The sequence below is a fragment of the Myotis yumanensis genome, unplaced genomic scaffold (assembly GCF_028538775.1).
Source record: "Myotis yumanensis isolate MYYU_CA2020_CCGP unplaced genomic scaffold, mMyoYum1.0.hap1 SCAF_3, whole genome shotgun sequence".
Taxonomy (NCBI): domain Eukaryota; kingdom Metazoa; phylum Chordata; class Mammalia; order Chiroptera; family Vespertilionidae; genus Myotis; species Myotis yumanensis.
The window spans coordinates 144,489,715-144,505,406 of record NW_027223754.1 but is presented as its reverse complement, the minus strand read 5'-3'; the positions used below and the strand labels follow the sequence as shown (position 1 = coordinate 144,505,406).

General features: G+C 32.0%; 1 protein-coding gene across 1 annotated transcript in view; it reads left to right on the top strand.

Annotated features, from left to right (window-relative positions):
• The window catches only part of TRHDE (thyrotropin releasing hormone degrading enzyme), a 389,314-nt gene that overhangs the window by 282,025 nt on the left and 91,597 nt on the right, over positions 1 to 15,692 (top strand). Inside the window, exons 8-10 of the mRNA XM_070409715.1 lie at positions 2,814 to 2,879; positions 3,570 to 3,757; positions 9,988 to 10,076. Of these exons, the coding sequence (XP_070265816.1) occupies positions 2,814 to 2,879; positions 3,570 to 3,757; positions 9,988 to 10,076 (343 nt within the window). The remainder of the gene's footprint in view (positions 1 to 2,813; positions 2,880 to 3,569; positions 3,758 to 9,987; positions 10,077 to 15,692) is intronic.

Below are 15,692 nucleotides of genomic sequence, written 5' to 3'. Positions count from 1 at the left end.
AGAATATACTGTTGCTTAATATGCTTTTCACTTTTAAGGGACATTGATTATGCCCCTTAGGAATATCTTAGGGGTCATCTTTGTTTTATTCTTTTCAACAATTCTATTGTTTGTTAAATATTTTGTGCAGCAAACCCACATTTTTTTACAGTTAATATTTTTTTTTAATTTTTATTTTATTTTATTTTTTATTTATTTTATTTTATTATTATTATTATTATTATTTTTTTAAAATATATTTTATTGATTTCTTACAGAGAGGAAGGGAAAGAGATAGAGAGTTAGAAACATCGATGAGAGAGAAACATTGATCAGCTGCCTCCTGCACATCTCCCACTGGGGATGTGCCCGCAACCCAGGTACATGCCCTTGACCAGAATCGAACCTGGGACCCCTCAGTCCGCAGGCCGACGCTCTATCCACTGAGCCAAACCGGTTTTGGCAGGAACTTGAAATCTTATTTAATCATATACCAAATGTTTGACTTCAACTTGTCAAGTGGTTATTTTACCAAGACTTCTGAAGTTTCGGTCACAGAAACCTTCCTTCTCAAATCACATCCCAGTATTTGCAGTTGTTCTCCATAACATTTTCTCCACCACTATTTCCCCAGCACCAAGAAATCTCCATGAGCCGTACATTTTGAGTCATGAATAAATACATAAATGATTGATTATCAAAAGGCCATGTTCACGATTCTTTAAGTTATTTTGTAATTCTACAAAGACAAAGCAAAATTTCCTTAATTTAAAATATGACTCTTTTTCATTAGTTATTGTAGCAAGAGGAAGGCTAAAATAACTAATGAAAACATTTGGGGCTTTTGGGGGAGAAACAAAGAAAAAAAAAATAGTTGACCTAGGTAGAGTTCCAATAACACCAAACATTGGGACTGCTGCGAGTCCAAGAAGACATGCTGTTGCCCTGAATACTGAGGTGGGCAAGTGGGAGTTGTTTCTTGCGCCCAGGGAGTTGCCATTTCAGCTTGCAGTGTGAATTTGCACTTCATTCTGGATTGGTGAGGGAACTAAGAGATCCACTTGATGATCAATATTGGGTCAAGATCAACTCATATCATGAACAGTCGTGTTATTAGGATCTGCCATAGAAGAGAATCGTGTAGCTATGTATTGGACCTCTCAAGGTCCATGTAGTATTCCGTTGTTCCCTATTTTGGTTTATCCTAGTAGCACTGTTCATAAACTGAAACCAATCATAGTTCTAATTTTAATACTTTTTATTATAGCATCACTAAAATAAAATTCAAATTTATGTTTCATAATTCCCAATGTTCTCAAATGTATTCATGTAACTGCTGCAAAAGCATAAAAGATAATTCTGACAATGAAGTCTGAAATGATTTATTTTAATCCAGGCCCCTGGGTTCAAATTGAAAATGCCTTCTATGGCACATTCAAAATCAATATTGAGATTCAGACTGGGTATTCAGAGATGTGTTTTTTCAACAAAGTTATTCACAGTGCCTGAAGATGATGTATTTGTGGTTGGAAGCTAGTGTTGGGCATTGCATCGCTAGGGGTCTGATTAGGTGGGAGTGGCCGTTTGCTGGGCTATGAGTTTCCAACAAAGCTGAATCTGTCACAGGTGCTATAATTTGTATTTCAGAAAATTTGCTTTCTCAACTTTAATTATCCCCAAAGTATTCCACTCTAAATAAAGTACTGTAAGGAATCAGCATTTTTTTAAAAAAAATTTCAGTACTGTGATGTAAATTAGGATTTTGTCTACCACCTACATGTAGAAGAGATGATGGAATTTCAAATGAAGGAAGGGACTCTCTGTTTTATAAAATAAAACACTGTTTCCTACTTTGGATTCAGAAAAAACATAATGCCAAGGAGCCATAACTAAATAGCGCATTCACAGTGACATAAACCATGCTTCACAGAAGAGAGCAAACATGAATCAGATGGAAAGTGTGTAGGTTTAACTTCACATGATTGAAAATGGGAAATGGGAAATCCAAGCCCCAGAATATTAAATAAATGTAGGATTGACTTTTTCTTGTTAAACGTTAGTATGTGTTTCAGACTCATGGAAATAAGTATGTATCATTTTGTATTAGGCAGCCTGCTCTTTGCAGAAAGACTAGGGAACTTGACAGGTTGTAAAGATAATCATCCCTCTTTTCGCAAAGCAGTTCCTCTTCACATCTGCATGTATCAATCAGGTTCTATTTTATTTTATTTTAAATATATTTTTATTGATTTCAGACAGGAAGTGGGAAGGAGAGAGAGCTAGAAACATCAATGATGAGAATCATGGATTAGCTGCCTCTTACATGCCCTCTACTGGGAATCAAGCCCACAACCCAGGCATGTGCCCTGACAGAGAATTGACTCATTGAATCATGACCTCCTGGTTCATAGGTGGACGCTCAACCACTGAGCCACACTGAATGGGCTCTTTTTTATTTTTTATTACGTAAAACAAAAACATTTTTTTTTAGCACTTGAACATGAAAGCCTTATAAGAAAGTTTTACCTAATAAAATAGTTGACTTGCTAAATAGGAGGAAGATCTTTGAACCTGGAAATTCATAAAGAGAGATCAGGTCTATGAAAATAATTTTAAGAGATTAATAAATTATCAGATATTATTTAATGACTTAATTAAGAAGTAAATAAATATTTTTTGGAATATTTAAAAATGGAATTCTTCATCTTTCTGCATGTCTTTCTTGTTAATGCAATCCTAACAAATGGAAATGATTAATTGAATTGAGAAATGAATGTGTTTACTGAAAATTGCTTAGCTTTTGAATTGTAATTACATTTTTGCATTCTTTGTAGGATTATTTAACCATTCATAAGTATGGCAACGCAGCCAGAAATGATCTCTGGAATACACTTTCAGAGGTAACGTATAGGAAGCTCGGATACCAATACCTCTTCTTGAATACTTGAATTGAGTTTATACAACAGTCACTGACCATTTGGTTTTTGTTTTTATACTTCTCTTTTCCTCATATTGCTTTTTTGTTTAATTTTGATATGTTGTATATATATATATATATATATATATATTTAAAGAGGATAGTATTTAAAATTACTTAAACTATAAATGATAGTAAAAGATGTCTTGCCTACTTTCAAATATGTCAATACTTTTGAAATATAATTTTAATATGGTGTTAGAGAGAAATATTGACATTATAAAGAAATTGTTTTTTTTTATATGTGAATGAATAAGAGATATTTAAATTTGATACTGGACATACTGGAGATCCTTAATGATCATGCCAGTACTTCCTTTGCCAATAAAATTTTTTATTTTCCATTAAGTAAAACATATATATATATATATGTATATATATATATGGTATATATATGTTTATAAATATATACATATATATGGTATATATATATGTATATATATTCATGAAGGTAAGTTAAGGCAAGAAGATTAATTTTACTAACATTATACTAGCTTCACTGATTTTAAATGTTTTCATATTTAGGTAAATCATAAAGGTAAAAATGAAAATGGTTGAATGATAATTATGATTCATGTTTATAAAACTAATTTATACCAATTTGGTTATAAAGGCTTTAAAAAGGAATGGGAAATATGTAAATATACAAGAAGTAATGGACCAGTGGACACTCCAGATGGGTTATCCTGTTATCACCATCTTGGGAAATACCACAGCAGAAAATTGGATAATAATTACCCAACAACATTTCATTTATGACATCAGTGCTAAAACTAGAGCACTTGCACTTCAAAATAACAGGTACAATACTTCTTTTTCATGAAAAAAATTCTTTATTATTAAGTTTCACTTTGCATTTTTCATATTTTAAAAAGCATTGGTAACAGTATTCTGAAACATTATAAGCAAAATATATTTTGATTTCTTTATTTATATATGGTATTTTCATTTTGCTTCTGATTTTACTTCCCTTTACAGATATTTTAAGTATCAAGATGATAGCTCACCAAAATTATTTTGTTTAGGAAGACAAAATTTAAATTATCATGATGATTTTTAAAAATGTGTGATTATTTACTTTTCCCTGGAAATGTTTTGAATTAAATTCAAAAAGATGCATTGAAGTGAATTAAATGGAAGTGAGCAAACTGTGATTAATAAAATAGATGAAAACAGAAACTAACAATCCAGAAAAAAATAATTAAAATAAATAAGAAAAAACAAAATAAAACAAAACCCACTAGACTAAATAATGTCTGACCTAAAGAAACTCCAACTTGATTCACTTCTAAATGGTCTAAGTATCAATGCAACTTAGTATCAAAATACGTTCTTTTCCTTCATTTTTAGTGTTTCAAACCACTAAAAAGACAACATACATAGAATTTTTTTATTAAAAATTATTTTAGTGTTGACATTATCCCCCCTTCAAAATTTGATTCTTGATACTTGAACTTTCTTTTGTAATTCCCCTTTAATTACTGATGATTCAGCACCAAGTGTTTTGTTTTCTTCACATTTTCTCAGTGTTTTGTGTCTTATTAAGGGTGAGCCCAGGAAAGATGGTAGACCTTTACACTCAATTTCATTTTTTTATTAGGTGTCCTGAAAAGAGGTTGGAGGGACAGGGAGGGACGGAGATAAAAAATTAATTAATAAAATGAGGTGTCTGGATGAGGTTGGTCATGCTGTCTTCTATTACCTTGGAATATTAAGAGTCTGGCTTTATCACACACTCGAATCTAGGAGACATGAAGCATGGGTTAAGTCTCCTTGGTTATCGCTAAGAAGAACAGAAATCATTCTCAAGTCGCCTAGCTCCAAGATGGGCTGCAGCAGAAGTGATTGAGAAATTTATCAATGCTTCTTCTAGCGACTAAATTTGGAATCCCATCTAGAAAAACATTGTCTTAAATCTCCTCCCTAATATGTATATTGGCCTCCAACAAATGGCCTTGCAGTCCATCTAGACCTGTGGAATATGTATTACCTGTCACACTGTCAGGGTCTGACTCTGTCAATTCTTCATCCAGCCTGGATTCCTCATGGCGAACATGTACTGGTTCTGATAATCCCCCATCTGGCTCCCGGGTAAACCTGCTTAAGCATAAAGCCTGGGCCTGCCAGAAGTGCATAAAAACTACTTGACTGTGACAACGTTAGAGAGACTCAGCTATGCCTTTGAGAATGATCAGTCTGATACAAGCGTCACTGGTGCAGAAAAACATAAAGGACACGCAGATGACAGGACACATTTTGAACAAAAATACTCTGTCAACCTATATAACATGCATCAGATGTATCAGCCACGAGTCTGACTCTTTAAAGGAAACATTTCTCCCAGGCTATAGAACTATATGGGACATCTATAGAGCTCTGCTTGTGCTTGAGTTATAAAGTCATACAGATAGATGATTGTGAACCCTAAGAACTTGGCATATAAAATATTTAGAGTAAGGTAATGCGTGGCATCCTATTAATCTAAAAAAATTATTTTCTATTTTGAAATAAAAGGGCTTGCAGTTAAAATTTAGAATTCAATTTTATATTATAGATAATTTAATTCACTATAACATCATGGTCGAAACTTTAATACCAATTTTATCTGCCCTTTCCATATAGCCTTTCTAGATCTTTACTATTCAATGCAAAAAGTTGATGTAATAACACATAGTGTTTCTCTCTGCCTTAAATCCTGTGATTTGTGGATATTTTCTGAGCCAGTATAATCAATTCTGTATCTTGAATTTTACAGAAGACACTAGAATATCTGCAACATGCCTAGGACAGTTTTAATGTATATAGTAATTATAATTTTATATGGAGTAGCTATAGCACAGCACAGAAAGATCTTTACATAACTAGTGATTGCACAAAGTTAGTTGATACGTAAAGTGAGTAAAACATTTGCTGGAATTTTGGTATTTGTGAAGTTGTGAATTTGTATGACTTTTGTATAGCTTTTTGGCATATACACTAACACTTCACTAATATCAGTACCATTCTTTACTATTTAATACTTATTTATTAAATTGATTGGGGTAGCACTGGTCAACATGAACATATAGGTTTCAGGTGTGGGTTTCTATGTTACAAGGTCTATATATTGCACCATGTGCCCACCACCCAAAGTCAAATCTTCTTTTGTCACCAATTTTGAAAATATTTCTCACTTAAGCTAAATATGTACATATTCTTTTCTACCTTAACCTAATCATCAGAATAATCATTGCTTTATTATAAAAAATGCTAATTACTGATGAAGAGAGATAGTCCCAGGGACTATTAAAGAAAAAAAATCTTGGAAGTCTTTTGAAATAAAATTTTTCTAGTATTTTTGCATGTTTTTTTTCCCTACATAAAATGAGATGACTAAAATTTAAGTTAAACTTAAACATCTGGTCCCCAGTGTAACTTCACAAGTACTTTTTTCTTGTCTCTTTCTATACATAAACCACTACAGTCTTAGATTTCTTTTATTTTTTGAGATTGTCTCATTATTTTATTTTTCTATCAATGTTTACTTTCAATATTATTTTGTGTTGGTTTCAGGTATACAGCTTAGTGTAACATATATACTTCACATTGTCTTAGATTTCTTTACAGCATACTACATAGAGCTCTTCACTCAACAGTGTTCCGTGTCTTCTAGATTTTTAAGTTGTAATCATAAAATAACATAATTTACCATGAAATTTGTAAAAAGACTAAATACTTGTTGTTTGGAAAGTTATGAAAAATAACATTTGGTATTTGATAGCACAGCAATTCAGAAATGAATACAAATTTCAGAAATGCTTAGTAATTTGTAAATTTTATTTTGTCTTTGTGACAAAAGTATAGATTTTGGTTGTGTGTGTGTGTGTGTGTGTGTGTATACACACTTGTATCCCAATACCTTATAATTAACTTTCTTGCATCTGAACAGTTATGCAATGCAATGTCTGTCTACCACTTAGAAAGTTTCCTGTATGTATGAGGAATTTATTGTAGCAACATGAAAGTATTAATATGAATTTCTTTTTCCTATACTTTAGAGATTTTTGCTAAAGCTCAAATATACCAATATTTTAAAAATATGTTTTTATTTATTTATTTTTAGAGAGAGGGAGAGGGAAGGAGGGAGGGAGAGAGAGAGAGAGAGAAAGAGAGAGAGAGAGAGAGAGAGAGAGAGAGAGAGAGAGAGAGAGAGAAGAGAAAGAGAAAGAGAAAACATTGAGGTGAAAGAGAAACATTGATTGGTTGCCTCCCCATGCAACTGACCGGGGATCAAGCCCACAGCCTAGGCATGTGCCCTGATTGGGAATCAAACCTACAACCTTCCAGTGCATGGTATGATGCTCCAATCAACTGAGCCACACAAGCCAAGGCTCAAATATACCAATTTCTATAATAATTTCTAGTTTTGTTATTTAGAAGAATACAGTTTTAATACATGCAAATTATGAGTTTCTTTATAATAGGGGCTAATAATGTTTCACAAACATGTTATAACTATCATATAAAAAAAGACACGTTGATCCTTGAGGATTTTTAAGATCTTTAATTTTAACTATTTCTCTTCTTTTTCCATATATATATTTCTTGCCCTTTAACTGACACTTGAGTTCACAATTTAGTTGACCCATCTGAATATGGGAAATATGAACTAAAAAGTCAAGTGCATAAAGTTAATCTCTGTCTTATCTATAGACTTATTTGGCCCCTTTTATTTTATGTCAACCTAATTCCAGAGCAATTTATAGAGTGCTTTTCATATTCAGGCTTTTTGCAAGATCTCAGGTATGAAAATGTATGCATAGTTTAAATTTACAATCAGATCCATAGTCAGACATTGTTTCTTAACTAATTATTCCAAGTAATTAAAAAGAGAATGGCTACTAAATAAATATTAAATAAATATATCAATTCTCTGTGTTTTCTTTATTGTAAATCCATCATTAAATATTTGTGGCATATTCTTTTTTTATTGATTTCAGAGAGAAAGGGAGAGGGAGAGAGAGGTAGAAACATCATTGATGAGAGATGGAGAATCATTGATTGGCTGCCTCCTGCGTGCCCCACATTGGGGATCTTGCCCTAAACCCAGGCATGTGCCCTTGCCTGGAATCAAACCTGGGACCCTTCAATCTGCAGGCCGAAGCTCTATCCACTAAGCAAACCGGATAGGGCACGTGGCATATTCTTAACATTATGTTGGGAGCTTGGAGTTTTTTGTTAAAAAGCTTACATAATTTGTGTTTATTCACATCTACCTAAAAATATCAAGACATGTTTGGCTACTGTAGATTGTTTATTTCCTAACCAATTTTGTGGAACCTTGTACAGTGTAGCATTAGGTTTTCACATAGTTGACACTTAAAAAAATGTTTCTCTGATTAAGGATAGCATAGCATGTAATTTTAAAATTTAGAATCTTTAACATATTATTTTGACTTTCCATATTGGAGATAGCAGTTGGTATAAAATTATGAACTTCTTTCAATCTTCCATTTGGAATTTTTTTCTACTACTGAGTTCTGCTCATTGTGAATGGCAAACATGAAAAGATAAAATAATCAAATTCCACATGACAGGTTTTAAAGAAGTCCCCTGCCCTCTCACCCTCCCCCTTGCCCCCAAGAAAAACCCTCAAGTGTCATTATGTTTTTAGTTATCTAACCCCAGACATGTCCCTGAAAAATTCTCAGTTCTCCATTCACTCTCACACTTATGGAGCTCACACAGTATCTCTTTTTACATTTTAAAATAAAATATAGGGAAATAAGTCAGACAGAAAAGTCAAGAACCATATGATTTCACTCATACGTGGAGTATAAAGCTGAAAGCAACAAATGAACAAACAAGAAAAAAACGAACAAACAAGATAAAACAAACAAACACTCATTGAAACAAACGAAAACCACCACAGTATGGTGGTTACCAGAGGGGAGGGAGTGCGGGCAATAAAGGGCAAAGGGGGTCAAATATGTGGTGACACAAGAAGATTTGAGTTTGGGTTGCAGGCACACCATGCAATACACCTATAATGTATCATAGAATTGTACCCTTGAAACCTATATTATTCTATTAACCAATGTCACCCAAATAAATTTAATAGAATCAAAGATAAAATAAATAATGTTTTTCCATGCTGGATATTGTTACTACCCCTGTTGCTAATGGTGCAACGATAGATCAGAATGATATGGTTATATTATAGAGAAAGAAACAATATGTAGTAATTGAGCTGATTGAAAAACCATCTAGCATGTCTATGGCTACTCTTCTGAGATTAATTGAATATTACTTCATGTACAAGTATAGGCCTCAATTTTTATCCTATAAAAAATCAAATTCTAGAAAGTGCTTCTCTTTTGTAACTGAGACTCATGACTTATCTCTGTCTGTTGGTGGATGATTTTACACATCAATTTGGAAATTTCATTTCAGAAAACAGAGCATTAATGTGTCCCACGGTATTCTTTTTATTGGTCAAGATTTTAGAGGGATCTGATTAGTTTTGCTTTTCAGTTTCTGTGCTTTGGGTGTGATATTTTAAACTTTCTGTAAAAAAAATGGTAACAGTATCTTTTAGAATAGCTAAACAAATAAATGAGAATGTTGAAATGTAAATGAATAAACCACTGAAATGTCTATTAATCTAATATGGAACAAGTATAAAGGTGTTATTTTTAGAGCCAAGTATATGGTGTGGCTCAGATTTATAGATTTTGTCTATTTTTTTTATTCCTAATGCAAAATGCAAATCTGTTGTGTGGGTTTTTGTTTTTTTTCAAGATAAATTGTTTTGTTGGAAGTCCCCCTTTTGACTTGAAATTAAAACTCTTAGAGGCCAAGTCTGCTTAGTGGCTTTGAAAAAGTGAATTCATCTTCTTGACCCACTCCTTACGTTTATAACTGGGGAATTTTGTTTTTAGTTTCTCTAAAGTGAATAATGCAGATCACAAAGAAGGTGCCAAGTATATGTTGTTTATTTGTTATTTTGTTATAGCCATTTTTATTCTTAAAGCTTCTCTTTTATTTTGCAGTTACCTGTGGCAGATTCCATTAACTATTGTGGTAGGAAATAGAAGCCATATGTCTCCAGAAGCAATTATTTGGGTATCTAACAAATCAGGTAAAATATATATTCTTTCCAAGAAACTATTTGGTTTTAGAACTATTTGACTTAAGTTTCACAACTTAACCTCTGGTTTTAGCTATTATAAAAATATGAACAAAAACAGATTAGAGTAGAATATAGGGAAATGATTATCACATCTACAAAATTAAGTATAATATAGTGTAATTTTTACACAGACTAATTTTAGTTGGCCTATGTAATTATTAAATTTATTTGTGTCTTTGATGGTAAATAGAAAATTTAAAAGTATTTATAGTACTAATTTTAGCTATTTCAAATTGTATCACTTTATAATTATAATTATATTCAGAACCCCCAATAGAACAGTATACCTAATACTAAAAATACAGGACATATTTTTTATTCCATTTTCCTGCTATCTTCTCTTTATAAGACTAGCTCTTTAAAGAATGGGTGAGGAAATATTTTCCAAAAAATTCAGCAATTATAGGGCCAGTAGAAAGGGATCTTGATTGGTCATTAAACTATTCCCTAGCTAGGGTCAACTCTCAGGGAGCAGAGAACGATGAGATTCTATTGTTTCTAAATATCTTCAAACAAGATAGTGAGCTTTTTCAATGCACTGTCAGAAAGCTATTTCTTGAATTCAATCTAAATCTTTTATGTTAGAGTGAGAAACAGGTCTCTTTTATTTGTTTTCCATTAATTAAAGAAAAGGCCAATTATCACCCTTTCTATAATGTTTAATTTAGATTTAGATGGTCAAGTATGTCAACATTTTGCTTTTCTTACTCCTGTCAAATGTTCTGCCTATTGATATTATTTTGCTCTTTCAGAGGCATAATTTTAAACAGCCACATATATTTAAATACGATGAGGTAAAACGAAATAAATAACAACATGACTATTATTTATTCACTTCAGTCTTCTAAGGGAAACATAAGTGCTCAAAATACATATACACATACAAGAAAATGTTCTTACAGCAGAATCTAATCCATTTACTAGAAATGTAAACACTTGTATTTCTAGTTATTGTATTATCACATAATCACATATTATGAAAATATGTGCTTTCATTTATATATATAGTGTATAAAACATTAATATGTGATGTGTTGAAATGCTTACTGTAAAACTTAATGGTGTTTCTCATTTTGAATTGTTTATTATAATCTATTCTTTTCATTCTTGGAGTTAGTATTTATATAATGATTCTGAATTCACATTTGCTGTACTATTTGTCTATATACTTCTCTTTTCCCTCCATGTAGTTGTTTTATTTACCTACATAATTTGTTATGAAATGATGAGTGAAAACAATAGGTTGTTGTTGTAATGATCCAACTATTAAATAAAGTCATCTGTTTATATGATTGCTAGGAACATGAGAAAGAATAGTTTTTAGAAATAAAGGAACACATTTCTCGTTGGGAGGTAGAATGAAAATGGGAAAATTAGAGGAGTGCAAAGATATTGATCAAACATCAGACTCAGCCCCAAACTTTACTTTTAGACAGTGCAGGGATTCAGAGCAAGTCAGATTCTTTTTGGAGACTTCTCCCAGCTGTTTCCTTAACCCTCTAGTTATTTCCATGCTGTTATTCGTGATATCTTCTTAGTCCATGCAAAGTATCCAGAATAGTGTCACAACTTTTCTTGACCAATAGCCACAGTTTGTTGTATTTGAGAGGTTGCTTTCATTTATAGTCTTTCACTATTAATTTAGAATAACAACATACTTGAAACCATATGTTTGTCTAAAATATCATCTATGTTAATACACATGGTTGTTATGTACAGCCACATAGTTTGAGCCGTGTATAACTCTGGGAAATGAAATTTACATAGGCTATGATATTAATGGCACACTTGCTAACCCTGAAGTTGTGCAGTGTTCAACCTGCAGAATATAATGTGTTATTTTCCATTAAACATAGCAGTCATCCGGTTGATAGATCATTGTCTCAGTTAATATGTTGAGGAATTTGTGGGGGAATGCTCATACCTAGTAAATCTTTCTTAGAAACTTCATAAAATATAAATCTTGGCATTTCTAAGAGGGAGCTAAAAGAAAGGCAGCCTTTCTGTTTTCCCCGTTCAGTTTTATTCTGTGTTTACTTTTGTCTTGAAGGTCTTCATATTGATGCTGGAAAAAAAACCCTGACATTAGGAAAAGATTAGCAAAACAGTTTGTAAATTCTTGTCTTCTTTTATACAGGGTCAGGAAAAAGTAGGTTTACAATTGTGAGTACATGAAACAGAGTTTATTCTTGCATTATTATTTATTAATTATTATATTGTTTTCCATATGAACAACTGTAGACCTACTTTTGCCCCACACTGTATGTCCCCCCAACCAGATATAGTCGACTAATGTCAATGAAAGATGTTTATCTATTAAGATATTAAGAAAATATTCTGGTCAATTCCTATCAACATAGATTAAAAAATCACTTTTTAATTATAACAATCAAATAATGTTTTTATACTTTTTAAAAATATATTTTTATTGATTTCAGAGAGGAAGGGAGAGAGATAGAAACATCAATGATGAGAGAGAATCGTTGATTGGCTGCCTCCTGCACGCCCACAACTGGGGATCAAGCTCACAGCCTGGGCATGTGCCCTTGACCAGAATCGAACCTGGGGCCCTTCAGTCCACAGGCTGACGCTTCATCCACTGAGCCAAACCAGCTAGGGCTGTTGTTATAACTTTTATTATCAGTAATATAGATTTAACTTCACAAGATACTAAAGCAAAGTCATGGTAAATAATATATCGTATACCTTTGATATAAATAATCATAAACTCTTGACGCTTCAATTTTTATATTGTTTGGATGAATATCTAATTAATTCCAAATTAGCCTAAAAAAGTTTTTAAACCAATTTATAAGTCATTGAAAATAGGTAAAGGATTCATCTCTTTTGTTTTTACTATGACAAAACTGAGGATGTATATATTTAAAATGTAGTAGCTTTTATGCTGACTGGCTATAAATTAAAAATAGCATGATGCTGTAGTGCTTTCCTTAAGCATTGGTTCATATGAAACTCATAAGCCTTTAAATTGAATATTATTTTTATGCCTATTTTTCAAATTAGAGAATTAAGGCTTGAGAAATAACTTGCCCAAAGTGCCTTGGGATCTTGGTTTTCTTTTCTATGTTTATTTAGTCTAACACACACACACACACACACACACACACACACACTGAGAGGAAAAGAGAGAGTTTTTGATACTTTAGCAGCTTGCTTTACAGATCTGTCAATTACTCAATATGGTTCTTTATTGCTTCTACAGAGCATTACCTAATTTGATTCTCCTAAGATTCCAGTGAGAGAACCAGTATGTGTTATTATACCTAAGTTTGTTGCACATTGTTACCTGGTTGACTTTTCGCTTAAGTTCTGATTTTTCTGCAACGGGACAATGATAAGTAGAAAGGCCTAATCTTCTTTCTATTGTTATTCCAAAAGAAAGTATAAAATACAGAAACATAAAATATAAATGTCCAACTACTTTGTGCCTAGTTTAAGTCTTGAGCCATTTTGGATACCTTCTAAATGCCATTTTTAATTGTAATTACTAACACTTAAAATATAACTCCCATACTCTTTATTATGGTGCTCATCACCACTGTACCTCATTAGGTCACTGGAAAAGATCTCTTTAAAATTCATTGCTTGTTATTAATTTGAGGAACATTTTAGACATATAATTAACTAGAATAGAAAGGATATTTAAACAATATATTACAAAATCTTTTAGGAAATAATTTTTCCAAAGATTTTATTTATAACAAAGGTATGCATAAACATATTAATGCATGGCAATAACCTTCAGGTTTTAGTTAAGAACCTAAAGTTAAGAATTTAATAATATTATACTCAACATTTATATCTTAATTTTTCTTTGGTGAATCAGACATGATTAATTAAAATGTCATTATGAGATTATTTTAGTTTTTAAAAATGCATATTTTTGTTAATTATTTGTTTTATTTTTAAATCTGTAAAGTGGATAACATTCTAAAGTCACAGAAATTGTGTGGATAAACACATTACATTTTTGAAAAATATGCAAAGTATCTGAAACTTGGGAGGTTATTAATATTTTAGAGTAATAGCTGATAGACTTATTTTCCTAACCACCATGGACTAAGCTGGGTAAAATCTCAAACTAAGAAAAATATCTCCTTTTCTATTCAGAGAACTGAAGGGACCTTAAATGCCATCATATGGCCCTTAGGTTATATATAGGTAAGGAAACTGTGAACCAAGGAGAACCAATGGCTGAAGTCCAAACATTTATATATAGGAAAACTGGAACTAGAAGTCAACTTTCTATTCCTGTTCTAATTCTTATTTTAGTGCTATCCTCCCTTTAGAATTAATATAAAAATGTAAAAAATGTATATCAGATTACAATGAAATCGCTTTATAATCTTGTATCAATAGAGTATAGTGCAGTAAAAAGTCACCAAAATCAAGAGGCCTGAAGTGGACCATTCCCAGCTTTCTTGGACAAGTCAGTTAACCTGTCTGAGCCTCATTTCTTTATCTGTTCCAATAGATACTATTAATAAAGATGGCAAAAATTTGAAGTGCTATTTGAAGCACTGAAGACTAGATTTTTATGTTCAGTATACTTTTATGTTTAAGAATTATTTTGTTTTACTGTAAATTTTTGAAAATTGGTAATGTATAACATGCATTGGATTAATTAGCCCATTCCAATCCAGACCTAAACAATTAGTGGTCATTGATGTTCACTCAATAACTTTCGTGGTATAACCTCTTCTTTTGTGGGGTTCTCCTTGAAAGAGAGTATTCTGTAAATTCAGTGTTGTTGTTTTTTTTTTTTTTTTTTTTTTTTTTTAAAAAAAACACACCTGTTTTGTAGTCCAATGTATGAAAACCTTGATGATAGAGTGAGTATTGGGGGTTGTGCTTCTTACTCAGACTGGACACAAATAATTTCTATGATGCCTTTTCTGGTTTTGAGTAATTGTGGAAATTAGACCAGTGGGGTGTGTGTGTGTGTGTGTGTGTGTGTGTGTGTATGCACACATATGTGTATAAATTTTAAGTAAACTTTGTACATTATTTAATTTCTGAGAAGCATGAGTGCTGAGGAAATCAACATCAAAATGATAGTAAGGTTCAGTGAAGTCAGTAAAGGCTGACATTAAATGTGAATGTAGTTCTCCCTCTGTATTTGCTGGAGTTAAATGTGTCAGTTATAAGACTGGTTTACTGGTTTGCTTTAATTGAATTACTGGAGACCATAATCAAGTTATCATTTCCCAAAGTGATTTAAATAAGAAGAATTTCTATCTTTGTTCTAATTATATGTAGTAATATTAGTGTCTTAAACAAATAAAGTTGCCTTTTCCAGCATTATTGATGATGCTGGGAAGTCCGTTATTTATTAGTACTTTCAAGAAAGAACAAGAAAAATGTCAGGAAACAACAGTGACTTTCAAATAAATGAGCTCTATTGGTAATCCATTTTCCACTGAATAAATTAAGTAGGATATGCACCTGAAACCTTTTATTTTATTCTAGCCACATATCCATATACAAACTAACTAGAAGCCACACAAATATAGTAGTGTATTTCTTGGTTACATTTCTTTTGAG